This window comes from Montipora foliosa, chromosome 2, assembly GCF_036669935.1.
Source record: "Montipora foliosa isolate CH-2021 chromosome 2, ASM3666993v2, whole genome shotgun sequence".
Lineage (NCBI taxonomy): Eukaryota > Metazoa > Cnidaria > Anthozoa > Scleractinia > Acroporidae > Montipora > Montipora foliosa.
The window spans coordinates 64,672,931-64,690,430 of record NC_090870.1 but is presented as its reverse complement, the minus strand read 5'-3'; the positions used below and the strand labels follow the sequence as shown (position 1 = coordinate 64,690,430).

At 38.1% G+C, this 17,500-nt stretch overlaps 2 protein-coding genes and 1 pseudogene across 2 annotated transcripts in view; 1 reads left to right on the top strand and 2 right to left on the bottom strand.

The window, feature by feature from the left end:
• The window catches only part of LOC137985683 (uncharacterized), a 2,344-nt gene extending 1,715 nt beyond the window's left edge, over positions 1–629 (bottom strand). Inside the window, exon 1 of the mRNA XM_068833344.1 lies at positions 1–629. This exon is cut by the window's left edge and continues 1,715 nt beyond it. Coding sequence (XP_068689445.1) covers positions 1–357 — 357 coding nt within the window. The 5' untranslated portion in view covers positions 358–629.
• Positions 630–712: 83 nt separating this feature from the next.
• Positions 713–8,343, top strand: LOC137985699 (selenoprotein F-like; annotated as a pseudogene).
• A 2,533-nt stretch (positions 8,344–10,876) lies between these two features.
• LOC137985672 (influenza virus NS1A-binding protein homolog A-like) lies at positions 10,877–15,399 on the bottom strand. Its single transcript, XM_068833336.1, has 4 exons — positions 15,144–15,399; positions 14,101–14,751; positions 12,713–13,172; positions 10,877–12,172 (listed from the first exon to the last, which is right to left on the bottom strand). The coding sequence occupies exons 1-4, from the start codon at positions 15,162–15,164 to the stop codon at positions 11,334–11,336; spliced, it is 1,971 nt and encodes a 656-aa protein (XP_068689437.1). The 5' UTR covers positions 15,165–15,399; the 3' UTR covers positions 10,877–11,333.
• Between the last annotated feature and the right edge of the window lie 2,101 nt (positions 15,400–17,500).

Genomic DNA, 17,500 nt, shown 5'->3' with positions numbered 1-17,500 from the left:
CAAACAAAGACTCAGTGTACTTTGAATTTCGTTTCGCCAATGCATCGGTTTGCAGTCTTCGCTACCGTTGTAAGCTGCGCAAAATCCTTTAATTGCCTCGTGTTGGTAGTGAAGGATTGTATGGCAGCTTTCCATCTGCTGAATCAACACACCGGCTGTCCTCCACGCAGCCTTGCCAATGTTCTTAGAAGCGGAGCAGTCATCTTCTGGATTTTCAGCCTTTTCCTTGGCTTTGTAGTAGCGAGACAACGCCTTTTCATAGAGTTCCCTCGTCTTCTGTAAGGATACGTTTATACTCTCGCAGGCTTGGCGAAAATACTCGTTTCCTTGATTCCTAATGATGCTTGAAAGAGACATATCGAAATGTACGTCGTCTCGTCTGGACTGATGCCTTTCACCAGAAAGCGCGCGAATATATACACTGCGACTGCAATTTCCGGTTAAATGTTGTCACGTTTTTACGTCGATCGCTTTGAAGCCCACAGTCATGCGAGGATTGCGAGGATCGTTTTAAGTTCTTTATGCCTGAAAAGTCAAATGTGCCCAATTAGGCCTCAGCGACACATTTTCAGCTAAATTGTTGCGTTCTTTGCTGGCAAAGTCACTTTTTCTTTTTCCAGTCATACAAACTAGAACTCGTTCCCAGTATCTTTGGTCACTCCGAATTACTCTTTGTGTTATTGTATATGGCCTACTATGTTATTGATGCTCTATGTGGGAGCTAGCATGACGTATTTGCCAATTTTTCTGTGTATCTTCTTATGCGTTGTTGAGAATGGATTGGGTGAACTTTTTCTCTCCTTTCCTGTCGGTTTTCTTTGCTCTTATTCATTTCACGGCCTCAGAACTGACTCCTGAGCAATGTAGAGATTTAGGATTTTCCGTTAACCTGCTTTGTAGCTCATGCGATGAATTAAAACCTTTCAATCTTTCATCGGAACCGTCGATTGAAGGGAACTGTCGAAAGTGCTGCCATGCTGACGGACAAGAGGAAACTGCCAAGGTTTGGCTTAGGGTTATACCGTTCGTTATGCTCTAACGTCATGATCAAAGGAACCTTCTGTGCCACAGTAGTTTATGCCTCAAATGCAAAATACCTCGTGCCACGTAGCCATCGTCACAGATAGTTTTCCAGTAACGCGGTCAAAGTAGCAGGGTATTCTGCAGTTACTCCCTAATGAAGGCAATGTCAGATTCTAGTTTAGTTGAAGGAATTTTAATAGTTGACCAATGTTTGGATTAGGTGAAAATATGTGTTTAGTCCAGGTTTGGTCATTCCACCCAGTAATTATCACGAGCGCCTATTAAACAGGAAGATGCACGATATAAGACTGCTTTTGTTTGAATTCATTCAAACACGACTAATTATCCCGGATAGAGATCAACAAACAACAACATAGAGACATAACTCTTTAAGGATATTTCTAGGACGAGAAAAGGTACTAAGATTTACATGTAGCTTCTGCATTTTGAGAAAGGGTAGAAGTACTTTATTAAAATTATTATTCCCTATGATGCATGTTTCCCTACTAGCATAGGTCTCTTTTCTTTTTGCATTTGCTGCGCTGATGAGAATGGGAAAAGAGACCTTTGCCATGGGTCGAAACTCACTTTGATCCAACCACCATTCACATACTCGGACGGCACTCTTCAAACCTCATGCCCCATGATATGTTTGCTGATTGGTAAGTGGGCCCATACAATTATATTGTAAAGTATCACATGAGGATTTGTTCGCTAAGTACACGTAACCACTGGGCATGCTCAACACATTGAGTTTTGACCCATAGCAGAGGCCTCTTTTCCCATACTTGTCAGCCCAGCAAATGCAAAAAAAAAAGACCTCTTCTAGCAGGGAAGTCTGATGTTATAATTTTTTGTTTTTGTTCAGAGATATGCTTTTGGTACTCTTGAAGTGTGTAACTGAAAGTTGGGAAGGTTTCCTCAAATACAGGGTAAGTAGCAAAGTAATAATAATAATAATAATAATAATTATTATTATTATTATTATTATTATTCTGCTTGATGAACATTTCGGTTTATCGCTTTCTTAAGAATGTATAAGTTGATGCTGCTAAGGACATCGTGGATCTGAGTTGATAGCTTATCCCGTGCATGGAGTAGCCTTCGGTACTCTTTGGTTCGTTTTGTGATGACACTTTTAAGGAGATGTTTCCTGATGCTGATAACATCCTGTCGGGCAATGTTCGGTAACTGGAAGCAAAGGAATTTAGGGAAGAGGTTGAAAGTCTGACAGTTGCGTAAAAAATTCAAATCTAACTCCGCTTTGCGGGCTTTAATCGAGGCCTTTTCTAACTTTCGGAGATCTGTGATGATGGTACCACCAGGATATTTAGCTGCTATGTTGTGGATTAAATTTCCAAAAGATCTGGAAAGAAGCAGACTAACAACAGTTTTTATAAAAGTGACGACACATTTGAAATACAAGACATGTTTCGGTCGTGCAGCGACCATCTTCAGTTGAAAGTAGAATTAATTTGAAGTTACATTTGAATTTATAATGCTAAACAAAGATAAATAACAGTGTGAAATAAATTGGGAATCTAACAAAATAGCCAAAGGTAACAAAAAAGAGTGTACAATGGAACATGTTGATTAAAACGAGAGAGTTAAATTAACGTGATATAATTGCTTATTATTATTATTATTATTATTATTATTATTATTATTATTATTAATAAGTTTGTTGGCCCTGCTTCTAGTTAAAACAGGCATCTTTTCCAACTTAATTGATGGCCTGAGTGCAGAGCAGTGATTTAGATAATTAAGATGGTCATGGGAACTGGGATTTACCTTTTTTTAGCCTGGGAAAGTGGAATGTACTACACTGGTGATGGGATTTAACCACTTGAAAACAATAATTTCGAAAATGGGAATACAAGTTCTCTTTTTAAGTAGTATCTGACTTGATTATTTGACACAACTGCTCAAATGAGCCTATTTTTTTAGTACAGAAATGAAGTTTTGTATCAGTAAACCTCAGCAGTCATATAGAATCAGTACTTTACGACTACATTCCGCAACCAAGTTCTAACCACCAGCCACCACACCGTTAATGGTTTTTTGTAGACGGAATGAAAGGATGTTTGATTTGCAAATTTATCTGTGCATTATGTTTAAGGTACCCGTATCCAGCCAGCATCAATCAGTATTTGTAATTCATTATTCACATCAATTTGCAAAAAATAATTGGTAAAGGGATTTCAAATCTGGCAGTTATTGGTATTTGAGCCAAAATTACCTTGGTAGGCTGGGAACTGGGATTTGGAACATGTACCCTTCTCAATGACCCTCAATTAAGGCACACAAATCTGTTGGACAGGGGTGTCATCTTTTGTCTGATGCTAATTACTGTGTGCTCTCTCTTTGTTTGTTTGTTCCCTAATTAAGACTTTTTTTGTTTTGTTGTATTTACTTTATTTTGGAGTGCAGGGTACTGGCAGCTATAATTTAATGGAGAACATTTTTCTTTTATAAAGTAATTCAAGTTGATTTTCCCATCAAAATGAAAAAGATATGTCATGTCTAATTTATGGTGGTTTATTTCAGCCTTTGTCCGCAGCGACAGGCCAAACAATTTTCCTAACCTCAGGATAAATGTAAGTATTCTACATGTGCTTTTTACAGTGCAATGCTCTTTCAGTGTATTCTGAAAAGATTGAAAAAGATGCCTAAAGTTAGGAGACTTAATGTTACCATTATAATAGACTAAGTATAGTTCTAAAATTTAGGTAATAATATTGTTTCTGTGTTATTCACCCACTTGACCTGAAAAAATGTTTATATCTTGATAAATATCAGTATTCAAACCTTTGACCCCTTTGATACTGGTGCATGGTTGTATTCAACAACATCTGTTTAATAGCAGGTAAATGTGTTACGCTTACATGTACATGTAGGTGTTTCAAGAAGAGAATTGGTGTGATGAATGGATAAAAAGTGATGGCAGATCATATTAATATTATTGATCCCTTGCACTTGCCAAGGCAATCTAGGCAAATCAAGGCAAATTAAGGCAATCTAGGCAATCAAATCTCGGCAGGTATTGTAATTAAATGACCAGGGGCCTGTTTCTCGAAAGTCCCGAAACTTTACGGGCCATTTTCGGGTGTCACAATTCCCTTTGTATCTCAAGAACAAAGATGATTTAAATCATCAAACTTCACAGTTATTTTTCTTTCTGTTACCTTGAAAACATGTTAAAAGATTGGCTTTCCAAAACAAGCAGTTGGCAGTTTCACAAATGGCTTTTCGGGCCCAAAAAGTTTTTGGGACTTTTGAGAAACGGGCTCCTGAGCCCAAAAATACACACCACCATCCAGCCTGTGTTTGTGAACTGGAAAATTCAACAAGAGTTAAATGTGAAATAAACAGAGCCACCAATTGTAAAACAGCAGTGTGTTGTGTATAGTTTTTAATGTGACCTGTGTGATGCGGGTTATGTTGGTTACCCACGCGGACATTTGTACATAATCGTGTATAATGACACAAACAAGAGAGAGGTTTTTCTCCGGGTACTCCCGACCGGTTTTCCCCTCTCCTCAAAAACCAAAATTTGATTTGATCTGCGTTAACTTGTTAATTTCAATTTACAGTGTCCCCAATTAGTGCTCAACGGCGCTAGAAGATTAGACACTTAAATAAAGTTCCTTTCCTTTTTTCCATTGCCAAACACTACAAGAATGTGCACAGGATGATGCCTCAGGACCTGCTAAAGCGTTTCAAAGTGCTTAAAGAAATGCAGGAACAAATTTGCCTGTTTAGTGCACAAAATGCTTTTCATAAGAGCTTTAATTAAAGCCAAATCTCAATGTGCAATCAGACTCCATTCCTGAGAAAGTATTAATCGTCTCACCTTTGTTAACTCTTCGTACCAAAAGCTCTTTATTTAAATACTTTAATTTGCATGATCTGATATATAATTTTTTCCTTGATAATGGAGTCATGACTACTCCGAAACATCAGATTTTATTTTTTTTATCATTCATTTTTACAGTTTTATGCTTAATTTAGAAATCTCTTTTCAGGCGAATCCTGTCTTTTAAACTCTTAATGTTTATTATTTTACAAGATTTCACCAAAAAGGGTAAATAAAGTTCCATAACAGAGAGCCTGACCTTTAATCTCTTGGTTATTTTGTGTTATTAATGGGTGTTGCTGTTGTCAATGTCTCTAAAATAAAATATCTGTCATATGACATGGTGTTATGGTTCAGCTGTTTTTTTTAAGCTATTGCCTAATCTTCATACTTAGATGGCTTCAATGGCTTTTGAAATGTTCTTTACATGAACTTATTCTTTTCTTGTTTCTTTGCTATATTTTGCAGTTTGTACGAGGAGCCGATCCAGTTCTCAAACTTCATGACAAAGATAATGAGATTAAAGAGGTCCTCAGGTGTGTGCACTTTTATGTGTAAATCATTGATACAATACGTGTATGAATAGGAGATGGGTCACTCTACAGTTTTTACAATGTGAGTGGCAGTGTTGTATGATGCACAGAGGATATACATGTAACATACCTGGCAGGGATACAAATTTTATCTTTGAGTGCTCAGTCGGCACAGCAAATGAATGAGAGATAATATCAGCATGAGATGATAAAAATCCAAATCTGAGTCATGTTTTTTATTAAAAAAGTATTGAAAAAAGTGATCATCTTGGCTTGACTAATGCTGGGACTGTGATCGAAAATATCATGGCCGCCATGTTGGAGTCCCAATCTGATCCTCCGGGAATTGAACTCTATTATTCTGCAAACTTTGTCCTTTGTTTTCGCTGAAAAACATCGCTGTTGATCACATGAGTGAAACCCAAGCATTGGTTTGGCTGTGACAGGAATATGCAAACCCACCTGAGCCAGCTGATTGAGATCATTACAAGTCCTGTGTAGTGCATGTGTTTTATAGTTGGGTAATCAGTGTTCTTTATCCCAATATAAAATCAGTTAAATGGTCATGGTCTGTGTTGTGAATTGCATGGTTTGCATAATTGTGACCTTAGCACTGCATTAATTTTTTTTTGCCATTCAAATGAAATATGAGTGAAATTTACAATGTGCATTGCAATTTTGTTACAGACTGAAGTGCAATGTTTAGTTTGATTTGAGGGAAAAAATGTTAATGCAACTTCTGTATTATCTTCCAGCATTGAAAAATGGAATACAGACAGCGTGGAAGAATTTCTCAACGAAAGACTGGAAAAGTAAAGTTTGAAAAACAAAAGTGGAGACTGTGCGAAGCCTTGAACAATTGTCATGAAGACTTCACATGAAACCTCACTGGTGCGTGAAGTTGGAGCAGCAGTTTTTTTGTTCATTAGGTCTTCCACAATGTGCCTATTTTGCAGAGTAGAAAATTATATTTATGTTACATTTGAACCAGTTTTCTTTTCAAGCTGCCTTGTTAACTACTTGCTCTTATACTAACAATACTCGACTAATAAAATAATTGTTGTTGAAAAAAGTTGAATTATTTGATAGTACTGTTGATTACCTCTTTTTCCTTAGATTTCCATTGATATTAAAATCCAATTATCATGTTAATTTATTAATTTTATTAATATTTTTTGCGTAGCAGTCTTTAGAGACCACCTAAAAAATGGAGGCTTTATTAATAGCCCTAAATACCAAAAATAGGTCAATCCGGCAGAGGTAAACTTAGCTAAATTAATAATGAAGTTGCTCATGTTCAGTTTCCTGGCCATTTTACCATGATTAGCACTGGCAATACATGTATGTGTTTTTATTGGCTCCTTATTTGGTTATCTGCATCAGTCACGAGGAGCTAAATTTGAAGACTGCCCTTAACCCACTGAACTTAACTACGGTGGTTTGTAAGGGCCATCAATAGTTCAGAAAAAAAATTTCATAATGACACTTAGTAACTGTCAATTGACACTTATAACTGGCATTTACTCTTCCAACTGTCAACGATAGTAACTGGCAATTCACACTTATAAATGGCATTTGACACTTATAAGTAGCAATTGACACTTATAACCGGCAATTGACACTTATAAGTAGCAATTAACACTTATAACTGGCAATTGACACTTACTTGGTACTTGTAAGTGTCAATTGTCAGTTATGTGTGTCAATTGACAGTTACTAAGTGTCATTATCGAATTTTTTTTCTGAACTATTGATGGCCCTTACAAGCCACCGTACTTAACAGATATGCTCTGTCTAGTGCTCAACAATTTTACTTGATAACTGGGGGCGCCCTTTGGTGCCATCAGGAGAAGTCAATGGGTTAAACGCCTTTTGCTCAGATAATTTTTATAGTAGTTGTTAAAGCAGACTGGCCATACTGTGGGCTTACTTTAGTGATATGAAATTTGCAAGAATAATATTAATTTTCATTGATCTTAAGGGTAGATTTTGGAATACTCGTCCACTTGTTTGCATAAGAATAGTTAACAACTATTCACCAAAGTAGAAGTGGCTAGTAATGGATATTTACCAAGCCGCAAAGTGGGGAGGTATATATATCCCCACTACTAGTCACTGACACTGAGGTTGTTTTAGTATATACTTAAATGGTGAGATAATATTATAGCACAAAAAGATGATTTTAACTCATTTATTCCTGCAACAATTACAATATGTTTGAGCGCAAATCACACATGAGCTGCTCAGAGGCGAATAGCAAAGGATATTCTGCATTTGCGTAGCCAATCAGATAGTGCGTTCAGTGCTATCCGCTGTTTTAGTACCTGTAGATGTATTTAAGCAATAGAAGACGTTTTCCTTGTTTCCATAGCCTCGTCTAAACACGAGGGGGAGTTGGGAGAGTTCGAGACAGTTGTACAAACCGGACTCAGATGCAGTCGAGGGTCTGCATAACTGTCGAGAATTCTCCCAACTCCCTCGAGTGTTTAGATGAGGCTATGGAAACACAGAAAAGATTCCTCTATTGCTTTTATAAAATAGTTCTCAAAGATAACTCGAGAAATGAAGGAAATTGTTGGTCTTTTTCACTTCTTGTTTGAAAAAGATTTTCTTGATACACGCTCATATTTCTTACCAGCCAATCAAAACTCGCGTCTGACAACACATAACCAATTAAAATTCGTGTGATGTCACAGCCATGTTCCATGCTCTTATCTAAACACAGCTATTGACAAATGGGAGTGCACATACTATCCTAATTATTTTATAAATACCAATACATATTGTTATATGCCTCGTTCTTCAAAGGATAATGCTACAAGAGTACAATAATGGCCGGATATTCTAGTATCTTTCTGATCTTTTAATATTTCATTTCTGAAACATTAACGTTTAAGCCTTAGTTTATAACAAGTCAAAACTATTACTGTAGGTACAGTGTTACTGTAAAAAAATTCAGCCAATTTTACTGTATGTATGATAACTTTACTGAAAACTTCAAAAAAAAGGTTGTAAAGTCTGATATTTTTACAGTGAACTGAAGCTGTAGGTAGTATTTCATTACCTCTTGAGTCTGTAATAGATACCAAGTAATAAAAATTAATATGGTTGGGGTAGCAAAAAAAAATTACGACAGATTGTATTTTTGGATGTTGACTCAGGGATACTTGGAGAAAATCAGTCTCCTTTGCAAGAGACCAACCTATGACCTTCCGATTACCAGTTAGGGCTGATTTACACGATACAATTTTTGTCACATGCGACAAGCTCATTACAGGCATATCACATGACTTATGTACGATTGTCGTAGCGTTTTAAAACAGGTTCTCAAATGCTACTACATTTTTTCTGACATACACAACAATTGTAAATCATGTCGTGGGCCTGTCATAAGGCATTAAAGGTATGTACACCTTATTCAACGTTGGTAATTTCTTTACCCTCTAGAGGGTATTCTCCCAGGAAGCCGACGGTGCGCTCATTTTACCCCCCTCTTTCCATCAGTGCTCCGTTTTCAGGGTATTTAAAGCTACTTCGGCTACATTGAAAGGAAAGAAGTCGAAACAAGGATGTGAGATCTGGGGATCAAACTCAGGACCTCTTGCACTAAGGTCGCACACTAACTGACTGTGCATGTCGCATGCGACAAAACTTGTACCATGTAAATCGTCCCTGACAGCCCTTAGGATGCTCTACCACTGAGCTATAGGAGCCAGGCCATTAAACTGCGATTGAATACAAAGTAGTCAGGAGTGTGTTCAGTACTCTTATCCAACCAAGGGAATACAGACAGGAGGCACGATCGTAGGCTTAAACTTCCTTAAATTCCCCTCTTTGGAGGAGGGCCAATAGCTCACAGTTCGATATAAATGTATGATTCATTTCATTTACTTGTATATCATTTCGTTCATTGATTGATTCATTCATCACAGGAACACTTGAATCCACAAATGACCAGCTCCCAATGTCAGTGGCTTCATAACTCAGTTGGTTAAAGGGTCACACCGGTGTTCACTGCTGTAGCCGTCATGGTTTCTTACTTTAACTCCCTAGTGACTTTCAAGTTGCAGGCAACTTCTGCAAGGTGTGAGATGCCCACTCAATGAGAGGTCATCAGCAGACTTTCAGTTCAGTTGACCAAAATCTGACTTAGGGTTTTCCACTGGTTGCTTCCTCCCTCATTAAAATCAACTCCCAGCTGCACACTGGGTATCATAGATCAAATGCAAAAATGGAAGCAAATAATGTCCTTTTATCTTTGTGCTTACTAGTTTGCCTAACCTTGTTTTACAGAAAGTCTTTTCAATGTTACACATGTCAATGAGGCTAGAAATTCTTATTCACATAAAGATGAAAGAACAATTTACTAAACACCATTTTTGAATTCAAGGGACTACACAGACTAAAAAGCAGCTGCCAAAGACACCATCACCCATTGTAATTCAATTCCCATGACAGCAAGAAAGGGTAATTGGCCAGACAAGTTTGTTTCTTTGCAGTAAAGTCAGTTGCCTTTAACAATAAAATTATGTGGTGGCCTTTTTTATTTCTTCCCTGCTCTGCTTCAGCTACGCTTGACAGTAAGTGACTTTTCGACCAGAAACACTTTTGCCTCTCATTTGGGAAAAGAAGTCCAAGTTGTCATACTTTGCCACAACAAAGAGAGCAAGAAAAGGGACAATAAATTTTTTTGTCCATTTTGGAAGTTTCACGTAAAGTAATCTACTTTACGTACCTTTAATTAACTTACAGGAAATGACATTTACAGTCATTTTAAATGAAACAAGCTGCTCTTACAAGTCGCAATAATTTAACACTGGTTTCTATTCCATTTATATTTAATGTGGTAAAGATTTTTTACACGTGGAAAACAAAAGATTACACATTTCAACATTACTCTATAAAACTTGAATTGAAATTTCGATCATCAAGAGGAGAGATAAAAACTGCTATCAAGTTGCTGCATTGGTTATGAATAGGAAGCTTCAAACTAGGGGGTTTGTAAGTTGTAGCTCTCCAAGTAAAGAGGCCAAAAACGTCTCGGAGAACAGAACTTTTTTTTTGCAAATAAAAATAATATTAATTAAATTATTATCCTTTTTGTCACTATTGTGTGCCAATGGATGCTCAAAAATTAATTGGTAAATTTGGCACAGCAATTTGATCACTCAACTACAGCAGAAATCTTAAAAACGGTGCAGACCACATCAAAATGGAAACAAACAAGCTTTGAGTCAAACTCATCTCCTACTAAAATCACACATCCTGAATGTTTGTAAAATAAGTTATCAGTTATAAATATTATTAACCACAATACTAAAAGCATTCCAATTGGTCAGAATCTCTTATTGCTGTGGTATTTTTTTCATAGAAAACACACACAAAAACAGGAAGTAAAAAGCTATGATTATAATCTTAGAAATGGTTTTTCTGTATTGATTACTAAAATAATAGCATTACAGAATTCTATTTTTTCGTCTTTTTAATTAAGAGTGTGTCAATACCAGAGAACCACTTCAATGAGCTCACACATCAATAGTTTCTTTCCCTCAAGAAAAATCTTGCTGAAGTTTATTGTAATTATTCCAAAAGTAAAAATAATTAATAATTATCAAAGCATATAAAGATTGAAGTACTCACAAAACAATAGTAAATAATATACATCTTTTAATTAATTAAGCTGTCACAAAACTGACTAAAACAGCTGTCAAAATTAATTAAATTAACGTATCATGTATTGAATGCAGTCCAAGCACAACAACAATCCAAGGATTCATGGTGGCACTGAATAAAGTTTTATTATTAAGTGCCACTGAGTCCCTTCCAATATGAAGAATCTCTTAAAGTGTCATTAAGATCCCTTCAGACAATATTAACAACCCTGTTTTTTGTGACTGTGCATAAAAGAGGCACTATCTTTTTTACGTAACAAAATTGTTCCAGGTGTCACTCGTGGCATCATAGTATTCAATGGATTTCAAAAACGATGACCCACCAAACCCACCAACAGCATATATGTGATCTCCAATGGCAACCGCACCAACATTGTGACGGGGGGTATTGAGGCTTCCCACAATTTTCCAGTCATTGGTGGTGGGGTCATAACATTCAACACTATTCAAGAAATTTGTGCCATCTGAACCACCAATCACATACAACTTGCCATGAAAAACTGCAGCACCAGCACCACGGCGATGAGTTTTCATGGGTGGAACAAAGAACCAGTGGTCTTCTTCTGGGTCATAACATTCCACGGTGTTGAAGCATGTCCATCCATTATAGCCACCAATGGCATAGAGCTTGCCATCTAAGGCCTCCACACACAAGTTATTTCTCTCTGTGTTCATGGGTGCAACTCTTATCCACTCTTCCTTAACAGGATTGTACATCTCAACACTTTTTAGGTTCCTGGGCCCTTCATATCCACCAACCGCAAAAATTTGCTCATTGATGACTCCAGTCCCAAAACTACACCGACACTGAAGCATTGACTGCACCAGTTTCCAAGTGTTTGTAGATTCATCAAAAACTTCAACTGTGCTAAGTTCCGTATGACCATTGGATCCACCAATGGCATAGATCTTGCCATTTATCACCTCGGCTCCCAGTCGTCCTCTTGGAGAGTTCATGTTAGTCACAGGCATCCATTCATTTATCTGTGGGTCGTACTGTTCTACTGTGTTGAGGCAATCACCTCTATCATAGCCACCAACCGCATAAAGTTTTCCATTGAGAACCACTGCTCCCACACTACAGCGACCTTGTAGGAAAGAGAACAAGTGAAAAGGCTTTATTGTTAACTGTGGAGATGAAATAATTTTGGAGAGAATGACAAACATAATTAAGAAAGCAATTACGTAAGAAGTTGGAAAGAAGCCTAAGAAAGAATAATCACTTGACAATGAATTTGCAATGATCTTTTTAGTGTTATTTCAATTCAGCTGTAGACCCCAAAAGGCAGCTAAGAACCAGCTGACTTCACCCACCAAACAAAGGCATTTGAGTAGAAAATACCAAGTTTGTTCCAAAGGTTTAAGACTGACTTTGTTTTTGGATTTAACACTACTTGAAAGCATGCCTTCAACTTGAAACTTCTTAAGCCAGTTTACAACAGCAAAAATGCTACGTGCATCACCCTTGACACGACTTTGCATTGTGGTAATAATTAGTATTGTTGCCATCACATTCCTCCCAAACTTCCAGCAGTAAACAGTGCCTTAGGGTTGCCTTAAGACTATCTAACTTGAGGCTAAAGAGTATTTTCACAAAGATAAAAAAAATGAATTATGCTGTCATCTACCTCTACTCATTGGCGCAACAAGTACCCATTCCTCTCCATTTGACAAATCTGCAGTGTCTGAGTTATTGCAACTAGATGGAGTTTGAGTGTGAATTGATATTGCCACCAACATTCCAGCAACTGTTGCCACCCCAGCACAAGCACTGTCACTACTCTGGACAGCACCAATCAAGCGGAAGTCTTTTTCTGTCATCCAAGAGCATTTCCTCTTGTTGTTGTTGTTGTTCTTAATGATAATGGTCATTTCCTCTTCGTCATCACTACTGTTCACTTCTGTTTTGGTTGGCTGCCCCAGTGATGTGTAGCGAATGTATTCACGCTGAGCTTCCGTGGTGATGAGCTTGGACTTTTCATCCTCAGCATCAAGATCTTCCACTGTGCACTCCTTCAGTTCACCATCTGCTGTCAAGAACATGATGTGGGTTTTCTCAAGTAAACCCCTCAGATCAATATTACCTTCCTAGGAAAAAGAATGAGAGAAAAATACTTGAGTAACTGTGAATGTAGGATCATAACAAAGTGGACAATTCTCTTCTGGTCAAAGGCCCAGTTGTGTTCCTTTTTCTCTGCATGACATCTGTAGTTGTTCTCCATGACAAATCACCCAATGACAGGTGTCTAAACTAGTTTGTTTCTCTCCAAGAATCTCATGTGCCCCAAAGGCCAAGTTGAGAAAACATAATATTTGAGGAAAACACTCAATAAATGTTTATTGCTGCATCCACCAGAACTGCATAAAAAGTATTTTAACAAACAACTATTGTTCATATATTGTTGCCACCTGTATTTTTGAAGCACAACCACAAACACATGTGACCTTCTGTGCCTCTTTGGGTACCCACTTCAAGCATGTAATCTAATTAGTAATTTTTGGGACATTTTTTAGTAACTGAATACCCGGCCACTATTGTGTCCTAGTATCGGCATCATTTGAAGAATGAGACATCTATGCTATTCATATGCAAATAAATGGCCGGGTATTCTGCAGTTTAGCTAGAAATTCCTAGCTGTTAAACAGACTGCATTTTAAGGGTCTTAAACGCCACAATTTGAAGAAAATCACCGAAAGAAGTTTTCACGATAACCGCAAGCTTTGAATGTTTTCAAGGAGCAGAAGAATACAATAACAACATTTCCCGCCTAAACTGTTTCCCGCGAAAATCAACCACTTTCAAGTGGCCACCAAGAGAACAAATTTACCTGCTCTCTACAAATGGACCTTCAAAAAGAACTGATTGATTTGAACTAAAAGCGAGAACTTTCTTGTCCTGTACATGAACGTGGATATATAACTGCATATGTTTTGTAAACAAACAGAAGCGGACGTGACACCAAACAGGATCCGATCCATATTGTGCACACGTTAATGAATAAAAATACTCACGCACCTCCAGTTGTTTATGCGCCCAAGTTATTGCCACATTACAAAGCTTTTCGGAATCTATACTTTCTCTCGGTCTGTTGTTTGTGGAAGCAAGCTCGATTTGCAAACGCGGCAACTGGAAAAAATCCTTTTTATGGTAGATTTCTCCCACATGCTGTTCGATGAACTTGTCGACAGCGATCATCAAACTGGGGCAGTCCTGTTGCTCTGCAAAGCCTCTCACCGCCATCCAATCCAATGGAAGAACTTTCTCGCGAACAAACTGCTCACAGGAGTCTTGTACTTCCCTCATCCCGAGACTTTTAGCCACATGATAAAGGCTTAGGACTTCCCCAGCAGATACGCTGAGTTCACCTGTGTAGGCAAATTCCACCAACGCTTCCACAGCATTGGGATCTAAGCCTTCTAGGTTCATTGTTAAGAGAGATTTTTCTTCTCTATCCTGGTTTTCTAGCAACTTAGGAATCGCGGCGGCCAAAACACAACGGTGAACTTTGATTTCTGTTAGGCCAATTTTCAGAACAGTATCAGTGTAGCGCGCGCTTTGTCGTTGTTCGTTGAGAGCTACGAAAACCTTTCGAATATGGTGGTCATTCTTGAAAGCAAGATGTTCTGCTACCATCAAGTTTCTGGATCTACCCATTTTCTCAGTGTCCTAACAATAAAAATAAAATAAATACATAAATCCTAGATAAATAAAAGTTCTTGAAGCCTTCCAAAGTGAAACTTTTGACAAATTCTTAAAACTTGTATAAGCTGATATATGTCAGCAGGTCTTGTTAAATTTATCCTTCATATAAAATATTCAGCTTATTGATTAAATAAAAAGGCAAATGAATTACAATTTTAACGAAAACAATAGTATTCCTGCCTTCTCCGACGAACTCTGGCGTTTAAAACTCAAGCCATCCGCGAGTTTCACAATTCAGTCTAAGACCATATCGTTTCTTCAAGTTTCCAAGTCACAACTAAGACCTGCCACCTTATTTTCGAAAACAAAGGAGATAAAAGATCAATACTCGTAAACGTGGTATTAGAAACACTCACTTTGTCCTGGGAAGGTTTCATGCCAATGTACTTTGGGTCACAGAGAAATATGCTGCCGTTGCCTCCCTCGTTCCGTTCATTCGTTGTCGAACCACGAAGCAAAAAATATAGAGCCTGTCACAGAGTGTTTTCTCCGCATGAGGAATGTCAACCACTACTACGGCAAACCACTGCTCAAAGTCTGTAATGCGGAAGACAGCTAAGACCTTTAGACCGCAACAGAATCTGTTCTCTCCGCTTTCTGGTTCTAGCACGTGAAGTTAGTCACTAGTTTGCGGTTTCGTCAGTAATCAACGACTTCTGATTGGCTGATGCAAACAATTGCTCTAATTCTATTGTATTCTATCGCTCACAAATCCAAACTGACTGACGTATTTCTCGCTTTTTTCGCTTTTTGGGCTTTGGAATTTTCTTTTGATCTAAAGATAGATGTATACAGACGTTGAGAACCTTAAAATGTATTTTATTATTTTAATATTCGACTACATGAAAATAATTGCTAGGGACATCTGAAAAAAGTTGAACCCAGCTTGCTTCGAACTGTGCACCTGCTCTGAAAGTCACAAGAAAGCGTTCACAAAAACTTTTTGGGGAGGGGACTGTTGAGAAATTAGGGGTCCCCCCAAAAAAATAGAGGTAAAAAGGGGGATTTTTGAATACAACCGCTCTCAAGGGTAGGGAAAGTTTGGGTTCCTTAAGCAGATAAATTGAAGAAAATTTTAGTTTTGCATCCAAAAATTCGTAATCAACGCTAAAATGACCAAATTTAGCCTGGAAATTTTTTTTTTGTGTTATTTTTCTTAGGTTTCTTCGTTCAACTTTCGCTTTTATAAAATGTTTCAGTTTTCTGTAAATAAGTTATATGCTGTTGGAAAAAGTACTTTGCGTGTTCCCTGCGTGTAGGTTCTAGAGATTTATGAGCCTAATTCTTATTGGCTAAGAATTTTACGTCAAAGAAATCGTTTTGCAGCTCGGTTTCGCAGACGGCAACCGGAAGAGAACATTTCGTGTGCCAGGACAGTGGTGTCTCCAAGATTTTTATACTAATCATAGTCATTTGCGCTGATTACCCATAATGCAATCAAGAGCGTGAACTCGTCTATTTCGCGGTTGTTTTCGTGGACATGGCAGGAGATCTTGGAGTCATGGTCGAACATAGAAACAGCCCTTTTGTGTTCTGTAGCCCGAGTTTTAATAAGTGATCGTTCAGTTTGACCATAGTATACAAAACTGCAGTTGGTGTAACTGATTTTGTACACTGTGCAAGATGGTGGCCGGTCAACCTTTTCCTGGGCTTTCGGTCGCGGGAACAGATTGTTCACAGTTTTCAATGGTGTGAAGGCGACTTTGATTTGTTGCTGCCTTAAGATTCAACTAATCCTTTCCGAAATGCCCTGCACATAGGGTAGTGCCACGAAACCATTGGACGGTACTGAAATGTGGGGAGTTTCGACAGCGATCTTTCGCAGCTATTGATGAAGGATGAGGGATAATTATTGTCCCGCAGTACAGCCTTGACTCGCTTCGTTTCTTCGTGTTTCCCTTTCTGTGTTGATGGTATGTTCTATGCCCTGCGTAGCAATGTACTGACTACAGATATCTTATGGCACATGGGGTGGTCAGAATTGAAATCGAGATAGCGGTCTGTGTTGGTTGGCTTTCTGTAGACATTCACTTCAAGCTGTGTACCCCTCCTTGTGGTGATAGTGTCTAGAAAAGGTAGTCCCTGTCCTTTGGTGTCCTCAAGTTCTAGAGTGAACTTTATGTAGGGGTTAATTGAATTGAGATGTTGGCGAAACTCATCCACTTGGTCCTTTCTAAGACATGTGTGACTGTCGTCAACGTAACAGAACTACCACTTAGTGGGGTGAGGAGCTGTGGCGATGGCAGTTTCCTCAATCTCTTCCATTACGAGGTCGGCTATAACGGGACTGATTGTGGAACCCATCGCACGTCCAAAGATTTGTTTGTAATGGATGGCGTCGAGTTTGAAGTAGTTGTGATTGAGAACAAAATCTAACAGCCTCATGATGTTGCTGATGGACATATTTGTACATTCAGTTAGATCCTGATCTTTTTGGAGCCTCTCGTTGCATCTAGCTCTAACCATCGCCAACGAGAGGTGCGCTCGAGTCCTGCTTTGTCATCGTCGAGGCTTTTGAAAGTACCGTATTTATTCGATTAAGCGCCCAGGGCGCTTATTTAATTTTTGGACTTTCAGGGTGGGCGCTTATTCAAGGTGGGCCCTTATTCGAGGCTGGGCGCTTATTACATTTTCACCATTTTCAATAAGTAAAAAGTTTATTTTGTAACAAAACATGACAAAATAGTGAAGTGTATAAATTGTAACTGTTCAT